We start from the raw sequence: 21,978 nt of genomic DNA, 5'->3' as shown, positions 1-21,978 counted from the left end.
GTCCCTGATGGGGCACAGCAATTCCATGTCTGCTTGCAGACCAGGGCTGTAGGCACCAGAAGCCATCACACTGGGGAGTAACACACCCCAGGTCCCTAAAGGCATGAAGCCCCCAAGTCCAACCAAGAACATCTCCAAACCCTGCCGAGAAACCAGCATGCCAGCCACCATGGTGAGCAGGGATGCCCTCACTCTCATGCATGACCACTTCATTGCAGGGCTCAACATCACCCAGCCATGATGTTACCGAGCTGCCTCCAGCAAAGCCAGGTCCTCAAGCACTGTTGTGACTGCTAGAGTGCTTGGAGGAGCAGCCCCACCTGTGGAGAGCAAGGAGATGTTCTTTAGCAGCTGTCCTCTCCAACTGCAGAGAGCTCTGCTAGCTTTCCACTAACTTTGTGGTGCAGGGGACCTCTGCAAGGCAATGGGACAACAGCCCAGGGCATTTCCCACCCCAAGAAGAGGTAGTTTGCCTGCAGGCCTATAAATCATCTCAGATTCAAGGTTGGCGTAACCCCACACCCCATCCAGTTTGTACTGGTCCTGCTCTAGGGCACCATCACACCTCCAGTACCTGGAGGCCTTCAGGGTCCTTCTTCCATGAATTCCTCCTCCAGCTGCAGTACATTTGGGATGCTCTTGGCTTTGGGATGCCCCTTTTTCCATTAATTCCTCCTCCAGCTGCATCACCTTCTGGGAGGTCCCAAATTTGCTCATGAATTGCTCCTCCAGCTACACCACCTTCAAGATGCCCCTTCTCCAAATCATTTCCCCTTCAGCTGCATTGCTTTTGGGATGCTCCACCTTTGCCATAAGCCCTGCTCATGCTGGAGGAAGCCTGGCCTTTAGAACACAACACCCAAAGCTGTTGCATGGCTGTTGTGCAACAGCTCTGGCTGCTGCTGCCAGGAGAGCAGAGGACACCACAGGGCAGGGAAGGGCCAGCACAAGGACCACCTCACCCAGCAAGGAGAGAACACTCAGTAACCACCATCACAGGCAAAATCAACTCGACTTGGGGAAAATTCATTTAATTTTTTGCCAATAAAATCAGAGTAGGATAATGAGAAATAAAAAGAAAGCTATAAACACCCTCCCCTCACACCACACCCACACTGCTTCTTCCCAGGCTCAACTTCACTCCTGATTTCTCCATCTCTGTCCCTCAGCAGTGCAGGGGGATGGGGGTTGTGGTCAGTTCATCACACATTGTCTCTACTGCTTCTTCCTCCTCACACTCTTCCCCCGCTCCAGTGTGGACTCCCACCCCCAGGAGACCATCCTCCATTAACAGCTCCATCGTGGGTCCTGCCCCTGGGCTGCACTTCCTCATGAACTGCTCCCGTGTGGGTCCTCTCCACGGGGTGCATCCTTCAGGCACAGGCTGCTCCAGCGTGGGTCCCCCAGGGGGTCACAGGACCTGCCAGAAAACCTGCTCCAGCGTGGGCTCCTCTCTCCATGGGGTCACGGGTCCTGCCAGGAGCCTGCTCCAGCGTGGGCTCTCCTCAGGGCACATCCCCCTGCTCCGGCGTGGGGTCCTCTCTGGGCTGCAGGTGCAGATCTGCCCTCCCATGGACCTCCCTGGGCTGCAGGGCCACAGCTGCCTCACCATGGTCTTCAACGCGGGCTGCAGGGGAACCTCTGTTCCCAAGCCTGGAGTACATCCTCCCCCTCCTTCTTCACTGACCTTGGTGTCTGCGGAGTTGTTTCTCTCACGTATTCTCACTCCTCTGTTCAGCTGCAGTTGCACAGGTTTTTCCCCTCTTTCCTAAATGTGTTATCACAGAGGCACTACCACCGTTGCCACTGGGCTCAGCCTTGGCTAGCAGTGGGTTCATCTGGGAGCAGCTCTGTTGGACATAGGGGCAGCTTCTGCTGTCTTCTCACAGAGAAGCCCCCTCTACCAAAACCTTGCCATGCAAACCCAGCAGGGTCAGAGGGAGATAGGGTCATTCCCTTAAACCAGGCAGGGATGGATGACTGTCCCTGGCCAAGGGACAGGAGGGCTACGAGAGAGGCCTCAGATGCTGGAGCACGGAAAAAGCAGCAGGAAAACCTTCAGCTTGGGTCACAACACAGGACAAGGAGTCAGCAAGGGTGTGTCTGTGGGTCTCAGCGACCGAAGTATCTGTGGGAAGTCACACCACTTGTTGCTGATCCCACAGGATGGGCATTTAGTTCAGCAAGACCTGCTGAACACACAAAAACCCACCACCACACTCCTGCTCAAACCCCGCAGCAAGTGTTCACCTTTGGTAACAGTGATGATTTGACTCTGAGCAAGGTCCTGACATCATCCTGCAACAGGACGGTCCGTCCCACTGCAACCCACACTGGCCAGCACCTGCGTGGGACTGGGGGCCACAGCTCCCTCTCCATGGCCTGAAGACATCTCCAGGATTTTAGGGACCTTGGTGCCTCTCAAGGCTTGGCAGGGTGGGCAGGGCACAGTTCCAGCACCAAGCCCCCTACAAACAGCCCAGACCATCCTCATGTTCCCTGGAGAAGGGAGGCAGAGGAATCAAAACCAATTTAGCTCCTAGGAAAGCGTGGCAGAGCAGCTTGCAGCTTGAGAGCCTCCTTGTAAACAAGTCCTTTAATCCAGTGCTCAGCAGCTAAAGCAGAGCCCCAGCTGGTATTACCTGGGGCAGCTACAAACATGCCTTAGGGAGATGGACGTGAGCAGTAGTCCTGTTTGGAGCAGAATATTGCTTACCTACTGATAAAATACTCTGTACAAAGCTGATGGATGCTTTCAGAGAGATAAGTAGGGCATTAGCTCTCCTCCAGGTCCCTGCACTAAGCCAGCAGACATTAGACATGAAGTAGTGGCACTGGGGCAGCACCAGGGAATGAAGCACAATAAAACTTTGCTTCTCAACAGCAACACACAAGCAGCCGTTGTGCTCGGGGGGTTTGCAGCCTCCCCATCCCCAATGGATGGGGAGGCAGCAAACATCAGCAGCCCAAAACACCAGCAACCAGAGATGAGATGCCCTGTCAGCCAGATGATGGTCCCACCCAGAGCAAGCTGCCAGGCTGCTGAAGAAGAGAGTGGTCACAGCCACATTGTTCACAGCCTTAGGAGGTTTCGGAGGAGTGCGTTGAGCCTGAACATCAGTTCAGCAGCCTTGGAGGGGATTTACAACCGTTCATTACTTTGGGAAACGCCATTAAAACAAATGAGAAATCCATATTCCCGCTCCTCACCCTTGCTGCATCAGCCTTAAAAATTCACCTCCTGTTTCTGGGTTCAAGTACACACAGCTGACTGGAGTGTATATATACGGGTGGCGTAGCCCTACTTGAAGGCCCAAAGCCCACCCATGTGCAGTGCAATCTTGGCACATCCCCCTTTTAAAACATCCCCAGAGGCAAAAACCAACTAGAGGCGCAACTGAAGGCTGTGGGTAATGGCAAGGCAGCATGTTCAACATGCAAAACCATCAAATTTGGGGTCAGGCTTCCTCGCTGTTACAGTAAAACCTTCCAGTCTTTGTCCTCACCTTCCAATCCTTCCCTATCCTCTCCCAATTTATTGCCTCTCTCTCCTGCTCCAAGCAAGGCCACATCCACGCTGGCATCGGCAGACCCTGAGGACACTCGCACTCCATCACACCCCCAAGAGATGTTTACAAAACTCCAATCCAAGCACCCAGAGTGTGCAAAGCTTGGCCATGGGCAACCTGACACCACTGTCCCAGCACAGAGCTGGAGAAAGGGACACGGGGAGTTTGCTGCCACATTCACGATCCTCATTGCTCAGAGGTTTTGCGCATCAGATGCCAGCTTGTTTTGGCTGTGACTGGCACTGGTGTGGCGCTGGGACCCAGTCTGCTGGCTGCAAGCAGAGGTGAGGAGGTGATGTGCTCCAAGCCAGGTGATACCAGCTCTACCGAGGGGGGTGAAGGATACCCACCAGATAACGAGGCAGCAAACAAGAGCGATGCTTTCCGGTGTAATTAGATCAGTTAATAGTTCTTGCACATCAAAATCACACCTAACAGAATTATGGAAACTGCCAAGACAGCTGCTCCCCACCAAAGGCGTTCCAATAAAACACATCCCTGCATAAGATGGGCTGATCAAAGGGACGGTGTCACCAACACGGCTGCAGGAAAGCGTGTACAACCAGTGCCCACCACCAGCAAGACCAGACCTCGGCCCAACACCAGCTTGGAGCAGCAGCAGAGCAGATGGAGCAAAAGCCCAGAGCCAGATGTTTGGTGGTGGGAGCCCACCAGGATGCCTTTGGCGGTGACCACGGTCTTGCAGCAGGTTTTCTAGTGTGGGGAGAGGACAAAGCTGGTGTTCAAGGCAGGAGAGACATTATGGGGCTCTTTGATGCTTCATGCTCCCATCTCAGATGGGTCAGCTCCAAATTGTCCTTCCGAGGTCACTCCAGCATTGCTGGACTTTGACGTTAGGAGCCTTTCTCCCTGATTTTGCAGCCCCACAGCCAACCCAAAAGCCATTTTCTACAAAAAAGGGAGCTCTGGTCAGAGAACCATGTTGCCTTCCTCTACTCAACCCCTTTCAGAGGCATTCAAGGCAGGCAGGCAGGCATCTCCAACAAGCCATGGGCTTCTTCAGGGTGAACAAGATAGTAAATAGCAACTGCCTGAGCCCAAATACACTTTTGCTGGCATGTGCAGAGCAACACAGACCCCCTCAGCTCGGGGGCACAGGCCATTACTATGCAGTTGACAGAAGAGCAGCTTGCAAAAAGGTCCACATCGGAGCTATTACTATGGGAGTCTAAGGGGCACATACAACACAAATCCAATTTTCAAGGAGGTATCACGATGTCGAGAAGAGATGCCTGTCTCCTGAGAGGCTCGGTGGGAACCACTCATGATGCTGGCTGGTGGCAGGGGGCTCACAGACACCCTGAAGTGCCCACAGCATCCCACTCAGAGAATTGGGACATAAGTGGGAGCAACCATAATTCTGCACCTCCCCATGCCAACTGCTCCCAGGGATTCGGGGATATCATCCTTGGGTTTCAGAAAGCAGCTGCTGCAGTTGAGCCAGCAAGCTCCTCTCCACCATTGGAGAGAATGCTTGATGCAAGCTCTGGGGTATCTCCGACTGGTCCCGAGAGGCTGCAGCATCACAAAGAGCAGGGGAAGAGATGTATCCCTCTGGGTGAGGGTGCTGAGATCCTTCTGGAAATCCTGGGGATAGCCTCCAGGCACACAGTCTGAAAGCACCTCATTCAGCTTTGCAGACATGCCCTTGGTGGAGCCTTCTGCACCATATCCTTTGGGCAAGGGGATACATTTCACAAGCTCCAGCTTTGGACAGTCAGGTCCAGCATCTCCTCCAGCATTGCCCTTGACCCTCGCCATTAACAACAGGAAGGCAGGAGAGAGATGCCAGGCAGGAAATAGAGATGGTTTCACCCTGACCTTCCACTCGAGGACGAGAGATGCCACTACAACAGCAACCAGCGCATGCAGCAGACCAGAAGCGACCAAAGGTAACAGCAGGGCTTGTCTTCTGCTGGGCTGGCCGTAAAAGTCATTGCTCCTGACAGTGGCAAGCAAGCAGCAGCCAGTGGAGAAGGATCTTTGCGCAAGTTCATCGAATTACTGCAGACTAAAAATAGCCAGGCTGTGGGAAATGGTAGGGCGCCTCCGAGGCAGGCTTCGAAACGGTGGCTGTGGAAGTGAGGGGTAATGCAGACAGACAGGCAGATGGGCCGCTTCACGGTGGGGTGAGGAGCAGGAGAAAAGGGAGGGGAAACCAGGAACTCTTCCCACATCACTGCCTCAATCAAGAATTGGGCAAGGGGAAGATGTTTTTGCGCTCTCTGCCTCTGGGATGCTCTGTTCATTCCTCCTGGTGCAGCGACATGGGCTCCTCTGCCCACTGTGAGCCTTGTCTCCTCGCTTTCACCCTGAAAGGTCCAAGCTCTCATCAGCTTTGCTGCTGCCCACAGGGGTCTCCAGCAGTCCTGGGATTTTCAGCAAACTCTGCAGCCCTGGGGTTTTTGGGATGAGGGACATCACACCAAAACAGCACACTGGTAGGGATAGGGAGGGAGGTGGTGGGGGCCTTAGCATGCAGCCCAAAAAGTGAGGGATGCTGATGTTCCTCTGCACTGCTGCATGTTCCAGCGCTCAGCCTGGCTGTGCCTCAGTTTCCCTAGCTGAAGGTATTGCACCTTGTGAAGCCATCAGGCTCTCTGCAGACACCAAACAAGCAGTGCCAGTGTGCTGGCAGCTCAGCAGAAGACCTTCCACAGGTTTCCTCTGAGCAATTTCCCCCTGAAGATCCCCCAGGTCTGGGGTGTGAAGAGCAGGGCTCCTAACACTCCTGCTTTGTGTTTCCTTGTCCCCACCTGCAAGCCTAGCTCGAAGAAGAGGATACTCAAGCCCAATTTTACAACGTGTGACGTCCTCCTGCCTTGGAGCAGCAGAAAAAAATGCTTTTCCTCCTGTACGTGCACATGCTGCTCAGTGTCCCTAGAAAAGATGTTCTGGCTGCCTCAATCCAGGTAAGTTTTTCCATACAGAACAGACAGCGAAGCAGAGGGCAGAGGCGTGCGGAGGTCTCCATCCCAGGCTAGCACTTCCCAGTCTCCTCCAGCACAGACCACACACTTCTCTCTTCCCAAATAGCTCAGCTCACAACGCTTTTCCCAATGGGAACAATTTCAGTGCTCACCACCTCCACATCAGGGCCATCGCAGCACTCAGTAACCACAGTTTCAAGACCAGTCTCCCAGTAGGGAGAGGAAAGGCAAACCTGACCTATTCCCAACTTCCCAAAGCATGGGGCAAGAAGGGAACCCTCCTGGTAGCAGCTCATGAGAATGCAGGTCTCAGCCCAAGCTCCTATCAGAGATAACGATGAGAGTCGCAGTGAAGAGTGGCCCAGGGATAAAGGCAAACAGCTGCATTCTCTGCACACAACGACGTTGGAAGAGCAGGAGTGGATGGTCCAAGAGGAGCTCCTGGGTAATCAGCAGAGATGAACCATGAACTGGCCTCCACCACCACTGCTCCTTCTCATCTTTGTGCTTCTGGGCTCTGTTTCTGTTTCCAGACCCCAGCTGAAGCCAGACACAAATATTAGGAGCTCACCCCAAGCCTCCCGAAGCAGAAACCTCCAGCATCCCAACAAGGCTGGCGGGAAGGCCAGGTTCCAGCACTCGCCATGGTCCACTGAGCCACCTATTCATCCCTGCATTACTTGGCAGAGCCCCAACAGCAACGAAAACCCATCAAAGGACCTGGGAAAGCAAACCAAGCTGTGCGCAGATGAGACGAGCTCCAGCGGAAAAAAAAGATTCGATTGGCTTGGCAAGAGAGACGAGAGCCTGATCTCCCGCCGAGTCGATTTTGAAAGCTCCGCTGGGGTTTTTTAATCCAGCAGGAGATTTCTGCCGCCTCCCAGGGTTTGAGCGTTTTTGTGACAGACCTGCGGGTTGCCAAGCAGAAACGAAGTCAACTCCATCGAGTTCCCATGCAGGCTGGCACGGCCTTTCCTCTGGCACCTCCAGAAAAAGTTAGCTCTTACAGAAAGGCAGAAAAATGGCAGCTTAGATTTTCACCCACTGTCTGAGCAAGGGGATACTACAGTGCACTGGACTGACGCAAGTTTCGGCCCATTACTCCCTTTGCTGGACAGATTAAGGGCTGCTCCCACACAGCTCCTCTGTCCTGACCACCCACATGGTGGGGGGAAAGCCCAGGAGGTGCCAACAAGCAACACAGCAGGGACATGGGAAGGAAGGAAGGAATTGCTCCAAAATGACATTGTAGGAGAGCAAAAAGCTCTCTGGTGACACTTACCGTCCTCTGTTTCTTGCCAGACGATGCCCTCCAGGTTCACGCTGGTCCCAGGCTCGCAGGGGCCCAGGCACTCGGGCTCAGTGGCCAGGGCCACGTCGCAGGTGTTCACTCCCACTGAACGGGTGCGTACCATGATCTGCTCACAAGGCGACGAGATGTCGTTGTTGACGACGGGGACAAGGAGGTGCAACGGCAACACCGCAGGCGTAGAGACTGGAGACTCCATCTGTGGGGAAGGAGAAACACGCTGGTCACCGTCGGGAATACAGGAAAGAGAGCAAGTATCAACAGGCATCTACATTCCTGGAGAACCTCAATCCCAGGGCTGACACCTTCTCAATGCCTGTGCCAGCAGGCAGTTCGAGTCCCACACCCCATCGGAGGACAAGGATCTCCAGGTCTCTCCCACCCTGACGTGCCCATACCCACGTAACCCTACCACTTTGTAGTCATATAGATCACACCCAAAAGTCTCTCCGCAGGAGACATCTGCTCTCCTGCTTGAAAGGGTTTGTGCCAAGTTCCTTCCCCAACGGCTTCTGCAGGTGTAATCATCCCCAGTGAGGATGCCTTTTGGCTATTGCTCAGATGTTAACAAAGTCAATGACTTTGGACCTGATGGCTCATTAGAAGAAAAAATAAATTACAGGCTTCTGCTCAACAGGCAGGACAGGACAAACAAGCAGCTGTCTCCCTCCAGCACCCATAAAAAACAACATCCTCCTCCTCCCAAATCTACCCTGTGACCACCTGAAGACGCAGGCATTCAGATCATGTCCCTCTGTACAAGTATCCACTTCAGAGCCTGATCTGGCTGATAGCTGAGCCAACTGCACCAGCCATTGTGCTCTCCTTGTGCATAGAAACCACATCTCACAGCCAGAGCCAGGCTTGGAAAGCCAACACACCAAGTGAAACTGTGGCCAAGTCACCCTGCCGCTGACAAGCCAAGGTCCTTGGCCGCTCTGCCACGCTAGCAGATTACAGCAGTGTTAGAAGGACAGCTGACAGGCTGATTTTGCTGCTGGCCAAGGGAAGGGTAGGGTGGAGACCTTCCTGTCCTTTGGGGCTCATCAGCCAAGCCAGCTGCAGTCAGTCATCCCCCCACCTTGGCTCACAAGGATTTTCAGTAGTTTTGGGGCCAGCTGCTCATCCTCTGCTCAGACCTCCTCTCTTTAAGGTTTATAATCTTGATAAGATACTGAGCAACCTCAAAAGAGAAGCAGACTGAGGAAACTAATGAAATCATCAGTGAGTGCTGAGCTGGGTTTCGGTTTCAAGCAGAAGATCCCTCTAGAGCATCCAGCACTACTCTGAGAGAAGTCCTTCTGAGACTTTGCTGAGGAGACATGTTTATAACTCTGGAGATGCCAAGTTTGCTGGTCACCAAGAGTGAATATAGACACCAGCCTGCGACCACTTCCAACCTCACTGCTCACTCTCCTTGGCCAATACTGCTGAAAGCCACCAAACAGACTCCCACCCTGAACTACCATTCTGGTCCTGACCAGCTGCCAAAATTATTTGCTCCCTCTCTTGCCCATGTGCAAGATAAACTCCAGCAGAAGCTTGCATGTCCAACCTCACCTGCCCATGCAATACAGTGCCCACAACCACAGCAAGTGGCTGAAGCATCCCATCTCCCCATCAAGTCGTGACTCCACAAAGCCTCTCCACATCCTCAGTGACACAAACACCATCCACAAGTGAAGAAGGTCCAAGAAGCAAATGTCTGGGCAGAAGAGCAAAGAGAAGGACCTCATATTCACCCTGCAGCTTCTGCCTGTTCCCACAGGGGTGGCTGCAAGCAAAGAACACAAACATGACCCCCTGTGGAAAAGAGATCTGGATCTGACAGGGCAAGTGGAACTGCTCCTCCAGCAGGAAAACACAAAGCACGTGCTGCCTGGGTGCCTGCAGCCCTCTCCTTGTCCCCCTGCATTCGTTCTCTTTCTGGACAGCTCATCAGAGCACATCCACCCACTGAGCACTAAAGATGGCCTGGAGGTCTTGAGCAGCAGTGGCTGAACCACAAGGTCGCCTCTGCTGACAGCACAAGTCGTTCTCCACAGCTCTCTCCCCAGGCACTGCCTCCAACCTCCCACCAGCAGGATCAGCATTCCCCCAGGAGCTCATCCCCAGCTCTCCACTGCCACCCGCCTCCAAGGCTGCCCCATGGCCAGTGCCCCAGCTACATCCCATGGGATTGGAGAACGGTGGGTTTGGCATTAAAAAACCCCTCAAGCCTGTCAGAGAGGAGGGGCTGTACTCCTGCAGACAAATCACCCTCCCCCAGAACACAGCAACCTCATCCTGCGCATCTCAGCGGATCCAGGGCAAGAAAGATGCTCAAAGGAAGCATAAGGCTCCTTTGAAGGGGCTCAAGAAAACAAACCACTCCTCAACGCCACGTTTTGCAAACCAAAAGCAAATCTCCAGCAGTGAAATAGCCAGAGAGGAACCAGGCAGGGCTGCCTGACTTTGGTGGGCAGCAGCAAAAGCCCAGGCAGTGATGGGGAGCACTTGCCCCCGCCGCCCTGGGAGCAGCAGCTGCATGTGCACGCCAAAGAACCTGTGAGTTTTGAAACCGTTCAGCTTCCTTCCACTTTGTGACAGAAACCACAGTGCAGCACAAGAGCGTTTAATTACAGTTCCAGCTCTGCTAATTATCGCCCGGTCACATTCGTAATCTGCATTATGCCATGGTGCATAATAAGCAGCTCGCTGAGATCTCTCTAATAAGCGAGGTGGCTTGATGGGATTTCATATTTCACCCTGCACTGGAATAAGCAGACCCTCGTTTAGCAACCGTGGGGAGACAAGGCGTCTCTCCGGCTCCCCTGTCCAAAGCTCAGGAGCAAAATAAAAAGGCCCAGGGTGGCTCTCCAAGGGTGAGGGCAAGACCAGAGCTGCCTCACCAGCAAACATCCGAAAAAAGCTGAAAGCCACGCCAGGGAAGAGACAGATAGATCAATCCCTGAATTCATCCCCCCCCGCCTGTGTCTTATCTGCCTGTGCCACAGCTTTTCATCCTGCTTTATCGAGCAAGGTCAGGAGATTCACCCGTTGGTGGCTGCAGGAGGGCTGGGGGAGCCGAGGCAGCCCTGGGTACCACAGGGCAGCTCTGCCGGCCACACTCACCAACAGCAAGCACCCAGCTCCCTCCACCAGGCCAGAAGCCAAGGGAGATGCTGGCACTGGGGCCGCTGGGCAGCACTCACACCCTCGAGCAACAGCTTTCACATCTCCTCCAGCTAGAAAGGCTGAGCAAGCGGAGATCACTGGCTCCCCAGAGCAAGCCCTGCACCCTCCTGGCTTCCAGCTCCAACCCATGTCACCCCCCCGAGCAAATCACTTAACACTTCTGGGCCCTAAATCCCCTTTGCAGAAAGAAAATTTCTTTCTCCTTCCCGGCCGGGTGGGCTCTAAGATTAAATGTTGGCAAGTGCAAATGCAGCTGCTACATGCGCGCTGCTGGAGGGAGCTTCTTATGCCTCCAGCAACCCCTCTGCAAGAGTTACGTGGGGTGAAGTTTCCCTGTACCAGCGCTAGCCATCCACATCCGCTCGCCGCTGCCTCCCCTAATGAAAGCCCTTTGTGTTTCTCGCGGAGGCTTTCCCATCACGAGGAACGTGCTTTCACCACCGCCGAGGACAGAAGTGGAACAGAGCCAAGCCCAGGCGGCAACGGCCAGCACAAGCACTGCTCGATGGGGAAAAAGCAAATCCACCGAGAGTCCGGGGCGATGCTGACGGCGCCAGGCGATGCTGGTCCTGGGGAAAAGGCTCCGGGGGGGATAATTAAAACCCACTCCTTGTCATAGCCCTCACTCGAAGGTGGGATGGGGTCCCACATGAAGGGAAGCACGGCAGCGGGTGCCGGCCTGGAGAGATGCACACAAAGCAGCTCCTGCCATCTTAGTGCTTGCCAGCGTGGCTTTGTTAACATCAGTCACCATTAAGGGGACTTCACAGCAGCAATTAGCTGAGAAAGAGAAGAGGGCACAACAAAAATAAAAACACCATACTAATTCTCATGTCAACCCCTAAACCAATCAGAACACCTACCATATTTATAAGTATTCCGGTTTTCTTCCAATAACCAAAGTCAACCAGGTAAGAAAAGTGCATTTTTGAGCAATAAAAGCCATCAGGGATGCCAAAAACCCAGAGAAGAGCAACCAGCAGAGATATTTATGGTGCATCTACGAGGGCAGAGAGGGTGAGAACAACTACATGGTGTAGAGCACCCACAGAGGTGTACCCCATTTGTCAGCAAGGACCTTGCAGTGGCCAGTGTGAAATGACAGATGCATCTGAGACGGTGCTAGGCTTCCAGCGTATCCCCACCTCAACGAGCTGTGCAGTGCAGTGGCCCATTTTTCTCATCTAGAAGGATCCTCCCTGAACTCCTGTAAACACAGATAAACAACAAAAGCCAAGGGGGGCCTCATTACTGGTTACAAACTCTTAGCTGCAGTGTGCCAGGGGACAAAACATGGACCAAAGCTGCTCCATCACAGAAGCATTTCTCAAGGCTGCAGCCAACACTTCCCAAGTCACTGCATGGCTCAGCCCAACGTTTGGGAGCTTCGATGTTGTCATTCTTGTCCTGCTTCGTCACCACATCTTCAACAGCTTTACTTCTTCAGAGTAGGACCTGGGAACGTGAGCTTCCGATTCACTGAAGAGACACAACCAGGGAGCAGATCCATCCAGTTGATGAGCATCTTTGGTGGGCATCTCCAAACCACAGAACTGCAGCACCCGAGGTGCCTCTCTCCCACCACTGGTGACCTCAGCAAGGATTTCAAAGAGGAGCAGAAGTCTTCTCCAATCTGACCCCCAAATCTGAGTATGCAGAGCCTGAAGACAAATCCCTTTGTTGGCACCAGTGCCCAACACGCCTGCGATACAATCTTGAATCTACTTGCAAGCATTACTCAAGAAGCCCCATCAGACTCTCCCAGAGCTCCCAGTCACGTCACCCAGTGACAACATCTCGACACACTGGAGGCACACCACCCCAGACCGCATGTAGGAGGCTCCAGAAGACCCCCTCCCTAATTAGCACGGGTGGCAATGAACCCTAACTGTTCGCTGACTGGATTTGCCTGAATCCCAGCAAGAAAGTAGCCAACAAGAGCTTCCAACAAACCCCCACATACGGGGAAATAATGGTGGCACAAGAATCAGGCCCAAGGATGGAACTGGGAATGTGGTTTGGGGCACCTATCCTGACACTGTTGCCTGTTGCTCTTCCCTCTTGCTAGCTGGAGATGGAGGTTGCTGACATCAAGATGAAGAAAAAAAAAAGTTTTATAAGAAAGTTTCCCTTCTCTGGAAAAATGCCAGCTTAAATAAACAATTTCTACAGCCCATAGGAACACACTCTGGGAGGACACTGGGTTTCTTACTTGGCAAATCTGAACCCACAGGATATCAGGGCAGCTGGTCCAAGAAAAAAGGATTGTCATTTCCAACAGCCCTCTTTAGCAAGCAGCAGTTTGCTGCAACGAGGAAGGATTAATGCTTCCACATGCCGCAGAGTGAAGCAGGCTCAGAACTGCACTCCCTGAATTTGGGCTGCAAAAAGGCCAAGTGAGCATGGGACCTTGTGGCCAGTGCCACCACCAGAAGAGTCAGGCAATTTGGATGGGAACTAAGGATTGTTAAGGAGCAGCAGCCCCGGTTTCCCTCCTCAGATGATGCAGTTTGGCCTTGGGAGCCAGCAGGTAAAGCCAGCTCCAAGCTGCAGGGAGAGAGATGGTGAGCACACCCAGATGCTCTGGACTGGCTATGCAACCCAGGACTCTCACCGTCCCCCTGAAACCAAATCAGGAGAGGCCAATTCTCCCCCATGCTCCTTGGCAGCTTATCCCCGCTGCTTCTTGCTGTCTGCTCTCACCCCCCCCCTCCCCCTCCCCGCTTCTTGCTGTCTGCTCTCACCCCCCCCAAACACCTGCTTGAGATTCACAGCATCTCCCAGCCACAAGGCCATTGATGGCACAGCATAACAAGAAGGTTCTGCCTACAAAAGACTGCCTGCACGTCCTCTCCCAGCCACACCAAGCACCCACATCCCAGCTCCAAGTTCCATCTGTCCCCTGCATGAAGGGGCTTTGCCTCCACTCATGTAAACCCCTTCCCTGGCCAGCAAGTCCCTGCACAACAGCAGGAGATGGTGGCCAAATGGCACAACACAGCACGCCAGCTGGGGCTGGCACACACATTTTAAACTCAAGACTCCTCTTTATCTGACCATTTTGGGGAGGAGCTGGCTGGGGAAGTCTGCTCTGGCTGCACATGAGCAGGCCATAAGAACCAAAGCCTGGATGAGGACTTCTGCATAAAGCTCACAGCCCCACCACCAGCACCACTGAAAACAGACCTGGTCACAGTTAGGAGCCCATCTGGTAATGCCAGAGGTAGAACCTCCCACTGTGCCAGTGATGAGGGACTGATCCAGACACCCAGGTGATCCACAGTCATATGCGTATCAACCCTGGCCACACCGCTAGAGAAACGCAAATATTACCCAGCACGACCTCCAACGAGATTTCTCTCACCAGAAGAGAGGGGAGTAAAATCCCTGCTTGAACACAACCAGTCTTATCTCAGTGCTTGCAGCATTTTGAGATCAAGAGGAGGCAGACACTACAGAGGCACAGTCTTGCATATTACCACGTCTTCAATAAAGCCAGGAATAGTATCCAAGACAGACGTGCTGGCACCGAGTCACCTGCTCCAACCACTTACAAGACTATCAGATCTGCACTAGCAAGGGAAAAAAAAAGGTGTCTCCGGGAGAAAAGAGGTAACGAAGAGCAGCAATGAAAGGGGACAGTTGACATGAGCGAGAAACATGGGAAAGAAGAAATCCAAGCTAGGATCTCTGTGCATGGGTGCCACCAGTCGACTGAGGACATGATGTTGGGGTCTCAGTTCGCCTGCTGCCAACAGCCAGTATCCCACAGAGCAGCTCGCCTCCTTTACTGAACTAAAACACGCAGTAGGTTGAATGGTGGTGAAAAGGGGAAAGATCCCATGTGGAACAGCACTAGAGATATGTCTGGGCCAAGGGAGGGCAGAGACGGCTGGAAACACAGAGCCTGACCACCTATGGCTGCAAGCATCCTTCACGTTGACCAGCCCAGCCTCTGGCCCCTTCTTCAGCACCGCTGCCGCCATGCAGAGGCGGCTCCTGGTCAACAGAATCATCCTCACCTCCAGCAGTTCTGTCTTCAGAGTTTTCTTCCTCAGACAACAAGCAGCTTTCCACTGGAAACACAGGTTTCACATTAAGCCCCTCCCATCCCATGCCCACCTTCCTGTCAACACAGTCAACATCACTGATGCATGTTGACTTCTTACCTTGCTGCTCTGCCTGCAGTAGGCCCTGCACTGCTGACACCACTCACGTGTCCTTCAAGCCAGGATGCTAAGTGGAAAAACCACCATGGGGCAAAGTCTTGCTTTTATTTATTTTCTTTCCTCCAAACCCACCAAAATAACCAGACAACTACACTCAAGCAGCAAAAGGATCCTTCCCCACCAGCAGGCCCATTTCCTGGGGACCTTCTCAACCCCTGGTGCAGCCCAGCTCTTCAGTACCTCCTTCAGAGATGTGTATGTCACCTTTTTGCTTTCTGGGCTGGCAGCCATCATCTGTTCCTCAGGAACTGGCTCCTCAGCAAGGTCCCATCCCCGCACCAAACCTTCTTGCAGAACACAGCTCTTCAAGCCCCTGAAGCCCCTCCCAGCTTACAATGTCCATTTACACCAGGCTCCACCAGTTGCCATTCCCCAGCTACTCTCAACCAACCACCCCCACATTGGTTTTCTAGCCTGTTCCCACTGAAATATGTTCATGTAGGAAGACCAGAAGCAAGAGGACTACAACAACAGCGAGGCAGACATTTTCTGCTTTGGACCATGTGAAATTCATGCCCAAATCCAAGCAGTGCTCAAATGGCCACCGTTAACACTAGCACTCTTTGACCAGCACATCAGAGCAGGCAAAGGAGCAACATAAAAGGGTTCAGGAGCACCTCAGTGCATCTCCCGGAAGGAGGATATAAATCCAGGAGGCCTTTCGCAAACCACTTGCCGTGATGTGATGCAGCTCTAACCACTGTTAAAAGCCTGCTGATAACCACTGGCTACATAAAACCCGGCCAAAGGATACAGAGGTTACAAACAGCCAAGCTAGAGACAACTTTAAAACCCAAAACCGCAAAGCAGGCAAGGGAAATCACATTAAAAAGCAGCATCTTTGTGGCAAGTTGCTTTAACCCTGCCAACTCCCAGGTGGGCAATGAGACCTGTGGGGTCTGTCTGGTGCTACAAAGCACCCTGGCTGGGGCCCTGAGCACCAGGGCTACAGGTTCATCCAAGGAATGAGCCATCGCCCAAGCAGCTCTAGGACAGAGCTTGGCATCTCCATTTAGGTAGATCAACAGGTCTGCCCTGCCAGTAAACATAGGTAATCCTGTAACTCCCAGGAGACTATAAAAAAAGCAGTTAATCTCTGTTTTTAAGGAAAAGGACCTTATAATTGAACTGAAGTTCCTACTGCAAGCATTGCCACAGCTATGCCAGGTACGCACCAGCATGAGCCCTAGACAGCAGGTTCCCACTGCAGTTAGAGGTCCCCACACAACACCCTAGGCCAGGTCCTTCTCGGAGGATACTCAACTCCTACACCACCTTCAAAGAGGTCAGTAAAACATGGTACTCCCAATTCACTGGGCACTGTAAAAGCAGATGAAAACAGGTCCCCTGGAGATGAGGAGAAACCAAAAGTCACCAACAAACCTTGACGATCAGGATTAGCAACCAAGAACCACAAGCCAAGGCAGACACTTGGTAGGTCTGGGCTGAGTGCAAGAAGCTGGCACGGCAGCTCCGCTGTTGGTTAGAAAATGGCACAGCTCCACCTGCCTGGTTCAACCTTTTCTTCATTTTTTTCACTCAGTTTTTTTCAATTTCAATCTTGCAAGTCTAAACCTCTAATAGCCGGATGCTGTGGCTGCTGGGCCCCCAGCAATTCACACCAGGGCATGGCCACACAAGCACACACACCTACATGCAAACTTGGAGCATTAATTATTAAATCATTTAATTAATCATGCCCATCCAGGCATGATGTCTTGCACAAAGTTCCTATCTTTGGAAAGTTACAGTATATATAAGTCAACCAGAGGGGACACAGCTCAGGATTTACTAACAATTTCAGTATAAAATTAGACTCTAGTAAATGTAGAATGGAGGAAATGGATCCAAGATTTGCAGCAAAAATGAGCCAGGCTCAGACATGCCTCATCTAGGATGGTTTTTTTCTGCTTGCTAGGCACATGGTCCTGGGACCACCTTTCTCCTCATCCATCCCAGTATCCAGAGCAACAGCACTGCTAGTGCTTGTTCCCAGGTGAGAAGGGACAAAGCCCAGCCCACAAGTAACCACAACCACTCTGCTGTTGCTGCCGAGACAAAGGACCCATGATGGACAACACAACAGTGTGTAGATGCAGTTTTATTGCACTGCTAAAAAAACAATTTTTACATCTGGTAAAGCACAAGAGATAATGTGAAAAAAAGGCCCTCATGTTTTCAGATAAGAGCCTAGAAAGAACAGATGGAGTGTGGGGTAAAGATGGGCTTGACTTGCAGGTGTATTCTCAACCAAGCTGTAAATGCGGCATGTGGACAGCTGTACTTTCCACAACAGCCAGAACTACAGCATCAGGTTGTGTCTCCCAACATCAAGGGCTGCAAGTGGGTCCAAAAGCAAGTGTCAGTCACACTTGGAGTCACCGTGCAAGAAACACTTTGGGATTATGGAGTTACAGACATACATAAATCACTCAAACATTACCTCAAGGTGGTCCTTCCCGTAATCTAGAAGGGGATCAATTCCAAGATGCCACCTTAGCATCACTGAATGATGTGGGTTGGAAGAGACCTTCAAAGATCATCTAGTCCAACCCCCTGGTATGGGCAGGGACATCTTTCACTAGATCAGGTTGCTAAAAGCCCCGTCCAGCCTGACCGTGAACACTTCCAATGATGGAGCATCTACAACTTCTCCGGGCAACCTCTTCCAGGGTCTCACCACCCTCACCATAAAAAATTTGTTACATCCAATTTAAACCTACCCTCTTGGTCTTCATCCATGCAACATAGCCTAAGTGTTCCTCTAAACACAGAGATGGCACAGAGGTGCAAAGCGGTGTCACCAAGCTGGCTCGGCTATGCTTGTCCTATTTTCCATAACCAATGGGAAACCAGGTATTAATGATGTGATACCAGCTTGCAAGAGACCCAGAGGCAGAGCCAGGAGCAGCAAACAGTACTTCACTCAGCCACATCTACACCAAACCATCTTTGCCTCTCAGCTGCAATTCAGCTGGGGGACAGTATCAGAGAAGGGACAATTTAATAGTTTTTCCCTAATGGCTCTTCTCAGGAGAGCAGCGATTGCACTCAGCTCTGGATACCTTGTGACTGAAAAGGACATAGACAAATTGGAGGAAGTTCAGAGAAAATAACGACGCTGAAGGGACTGGTTTGGAAGAAGAGATTAAAAAAAAATAAATATGGATAGCTTGGTTCAGCGTCAGCTATGTGGGGACAGTCATAATCTAGAAACACACGGGGGATGAAAACAAAGGGAGAGAGAGGAATTATGCAAGGTGATGCACAGGGTGACAGCAAGGAGTGGGATGAATCAAGAAAAGGAACATTTAAGACAGACATTGGCCACAGCCTCCTGACAGTGAAATTATTCTTAAACAGGTCAGTATTTTCCAAGTGGTAAAATCCCTCATCCTTCCACTGCTCTCCTCCTTCCCCCTTCCCCATGTCCCTCCATCAGTCCCACAAGGCACCCACATCACTCCCCACGCATCCCTTCAGCGCCCAAGTGCTGCTGACAACCCCCCCATGTCAGACTCCAAATTGTCAACGGTCACATTCATGGTACTCCCACGACACAGCAGTAGTCCTCATCCTTCCACAGAGAGACAGTTTTGGACTTGGCCAAGTTCAGACAAGGCGCCAACAAATCTCAGGCTGGCCAAATGTTAGTAGGGTTATCTCCTCTTGAGGTTCTTCCACACTGCAACCATAACAACAAGAATCATTGTGATGAGAGAGCAACTTCAGCAAGAAGTGCACCTCTAGGGCTGGAAGAGGAGGCCCATGATCAAGCAGATAAGAAAAAAGTCCTTCTCTCATCACATTGGTCTACCTACAAATGGCAGTTGGTGAGCTGGAGTATTTTCTAAGCAGTTCTTCTGCACAAGAAACCCAATAGCCCATGGCTACAAACAACATTTGGTCCTGAAGGTCTTGTGGACTCTTGTCTCCAAAGGCACGAGAAGCCACGCTGTGTGCTCAGCACTTCTACGTGTAAAATTTACTTGAGGAAGGGGTGGGAGGTCAGAAGACAACACAAGATCCCTGCAAAGCATGGTGCCTCTCCTGAGCTACCCACACAGCTCCTGGAGGAAATCTCGCACTGAGAGAGCATCGCTTCGAGGGCACCAGGGGACCACAGACAGCTTTGACACTTGCCTTGGTGTCATGCTGAGAACCGTCATGTCTCATTCCCCTGTCCAGACCACGGGGCGCATGCAGCTATGGATCCGGGGGAGAAGAAGCAAATCCATTCACTGGGCACTGCACTGGGCGACGCCACACCTCTGCCGCAAAAGTGGCAGCATTTTACACACACATTGCAGCCCAGTATTCATGGCTCCTGGAGAGGCTCCATTCCAGGGCGAGACACACGTATTTCAGATGCGATAAGCAGCCAAGTCTAGGAGGAGTTTCAGATCTATTTATCCCTCAGGCAAGAGGAGACATCTTCCTTCCATCTATTTAATATTAAAGACCTATTTTGGTATGATTTTCACGTCCCAGCCCCTGCAGGCTGCACGTTTAGGAAGCTGCCCGCTTGGCTCTCATCTCCTCCTCTTTGTAGGTTTTGCTCAAGTTGCCAGGAGAGATCCTGGTGGTTTCCAGACACAAAGCCAGGCTCTGTCCAACAGCCTGATGGGGAGGTTACAGGAGGGGAGCAAGCAAGAAATAAAATCAAATCACATGATATACAAGGATGTGGGTGAGCAAGAGGAGGGTGTCACCTGTGCATGTCCCATACCACGTGGCCAGAGTAGGGACAAGCTGCCCTTTGGAGACTCGCATCTGGAAGAGCGGCTCCCAGCACTGTTGCCAAGTAAGTGCCTCTGTCTTACTGGCACACAGGATGGAAACTTCACACTAAAATGGGGGATGACAAATATCTTCACCTTCTGTGCTGGGTCCCATGGCTGCATCTCCCTCCATTTCCCAAATCCCAGCTTTCCAGCAAATTTTTTCAAACGTGCTATTTTTAAAGCAGCACAAGCCAGTACTCCTGTGCTGGCTGACACACACTGTGCTCTCCCCAGTCCCTCGAGCAATGGCTTGCACCCATGTCCATCAGCTGTTGGGAAGTTCACGCAGGCATTGGTGCCTGCGGGACACAGCAGTTTCAACAGAAAGTGTTTCAAGACAATTCCCAAGGTTTTCTTAATTATTGAAATCAAGCTGCTGTCTGTCTAACCTCCAAACAGAACAGTGCCCAGTGGCACGCACAACCCCAAGGCAGCACAGCGTGTGCTTGCACTGTCATGAAATCTCTACTGATGAGTCGCAAGAGAAGGAGGTACAAGATTTGCACATGAACCCACCAGCTCCCATCACCTACCATCACTGTGGATTTTAATTCCGGCCTTGGAGATGAAAAGCAGCTCTCCCTTCTTCAGCTCAAATGCCTCTCAGTGCCTCTGGTCTGATCAAAAGCATTTGCCAGGAGGAGGGTGAGATGAGCTAGGTTCTGCCCCAGAAACATGGGCTTTGATGCACCGGGGGGAACATCCCACTCTGAGCCTGGCTTTGCCAGTGAACCCTCCTGCAGCACAAGTCTCATTTGCACCACTGGGATCGATAATCACAGCTTCGCTCAGGGTTGCTGCATTCAACACTGCCCAATTTTAACGCCCCGAGCACAACTGTGTTGAGTGAGGCACCTCTGCTCCCACCGACCTCCCTGTGCAGCAGGAGCGGAGCCCCAGGCACTCATCCCGGGTCCTGTTTCTCCTGCGCTGCCCTTGATAAAAAAACACCCTTGTGTCAACTGCGGTGCCTTGCAAATCCCATGCCATCGGCGCTGCCGCGAGCTGGTGCCCCGGATGCTGGACGCAGCTGCGCTGCGATGCTTGAAGGTCTCACCCTGCAGGTTTTGTGCTGACAACCGACAGCCACCGTCAGTCGAGCAGCACGACCGCAGAGGATCGATCACTCGCGGGGAAGCTGAGCAGTCGGGGAAACGAGGAGATGAGCTAGACCATAACTCATCACCTGCAGGCTACCTACCAGCGGAGAGCGGTAGAGCCAGGTTATGGATCTTTCAGCATCTGAGGGAACAGAGCTTCGTGATTTGCATCACAGGACTATGCCGCCCGCAGACATGCTCCTCCTTGAGACCACTTGATGTAAAAATAGAAAAATGGCTTCAAGTGGCTGCTTCATCAGCTCCTCTGGACCATAGCGAGGGGAAGAGCTTGTATCTGAAATCCAAATAAGCCCCCACCGAAGGGGGATGCCGACACCACCCAGGGCTGAAGCTTTCTTCCAGCCCAATTAAGCTCCAGGAAGGTTTTTAGCCTCTAACCTCACGTTTCTCGGGCTGCACGCAGGGATACCCACGGGTCACCGAATTCCAGCTAACGAGAAAGCGCTCCCCTTCGCCACGAAACAAAGCACAACACTTGTTTTCAAATGAGACAGAAAACAGTAGCCACCGAAAAAAACCACCCTCCAATACCAGCAGCTGCTGCGCCTCCTTCCACCCAGCAGCACCTTTTGCACATACATGTGCAAAAATGAAATGCTGTGGCTGGCGGGCCCATGGACCAGGGCAGCAGCGGGGCTGAGAGCCAGCCAACGTTATGTTCAACCAACATGCTGGATTTTTAGCTAGCATCCCTAAAATAAAGCAAAGATGCTTTATCACACCATCTCTCTTGAAAGACCCACTGTAAGCAAGTCTAGATCTTCACAGATTTTATTCCCCGCCCCATTGAAGTTTCACTGATTCTTCAAATTAACAGCCAGCTAAGGCAGAGCAATTC

General features: G+C 52.2%; 1 protein-coding gene across 3 annotated transcripts in view; it reads right to left on the bottom strand.

The window, feature by feature from the left end:
• The window catches only part of ZNF609 (zinc finger protein 609), a 73,666-nt gene that overhangs the window by 10,167 nt on the left and 41,521 nt on the right, over positions 1 to 21,978 (bottom strand). For all 3 annotated transcript variants that reach the window (XM_074916692.1, XM_074916693.1, XM_074916694.1), the window contains exon 3: positions 7,803 to 8,028. In XM_074916692.1, the coding sequence (XP_074772793.1) occupies positions 7,803 to 8,028 (226 nt within the window). The remainder of the gene's footprint in view (positions 1 to 7,802; positions 8,029 to 21,978) is intronic.

This window comes from Athene noctua, chromosome 13, assembly GCF_965140245.1.
Source record: "Athene noctua chromosome 13, bAthNoc1.hap1.1, whole genome shotgun sequence".
Lineage (NCBI taxonomy): Eukaryota > Metazoa > Chordata > Aves > Strigiformes > Strigidae > Athene > Athene noctua.
The sequence above is the reverse complement of the archived record's forward strand: the minus strand, read 5'-3'. Positions and strand labels throughout refer to the sequence as shown.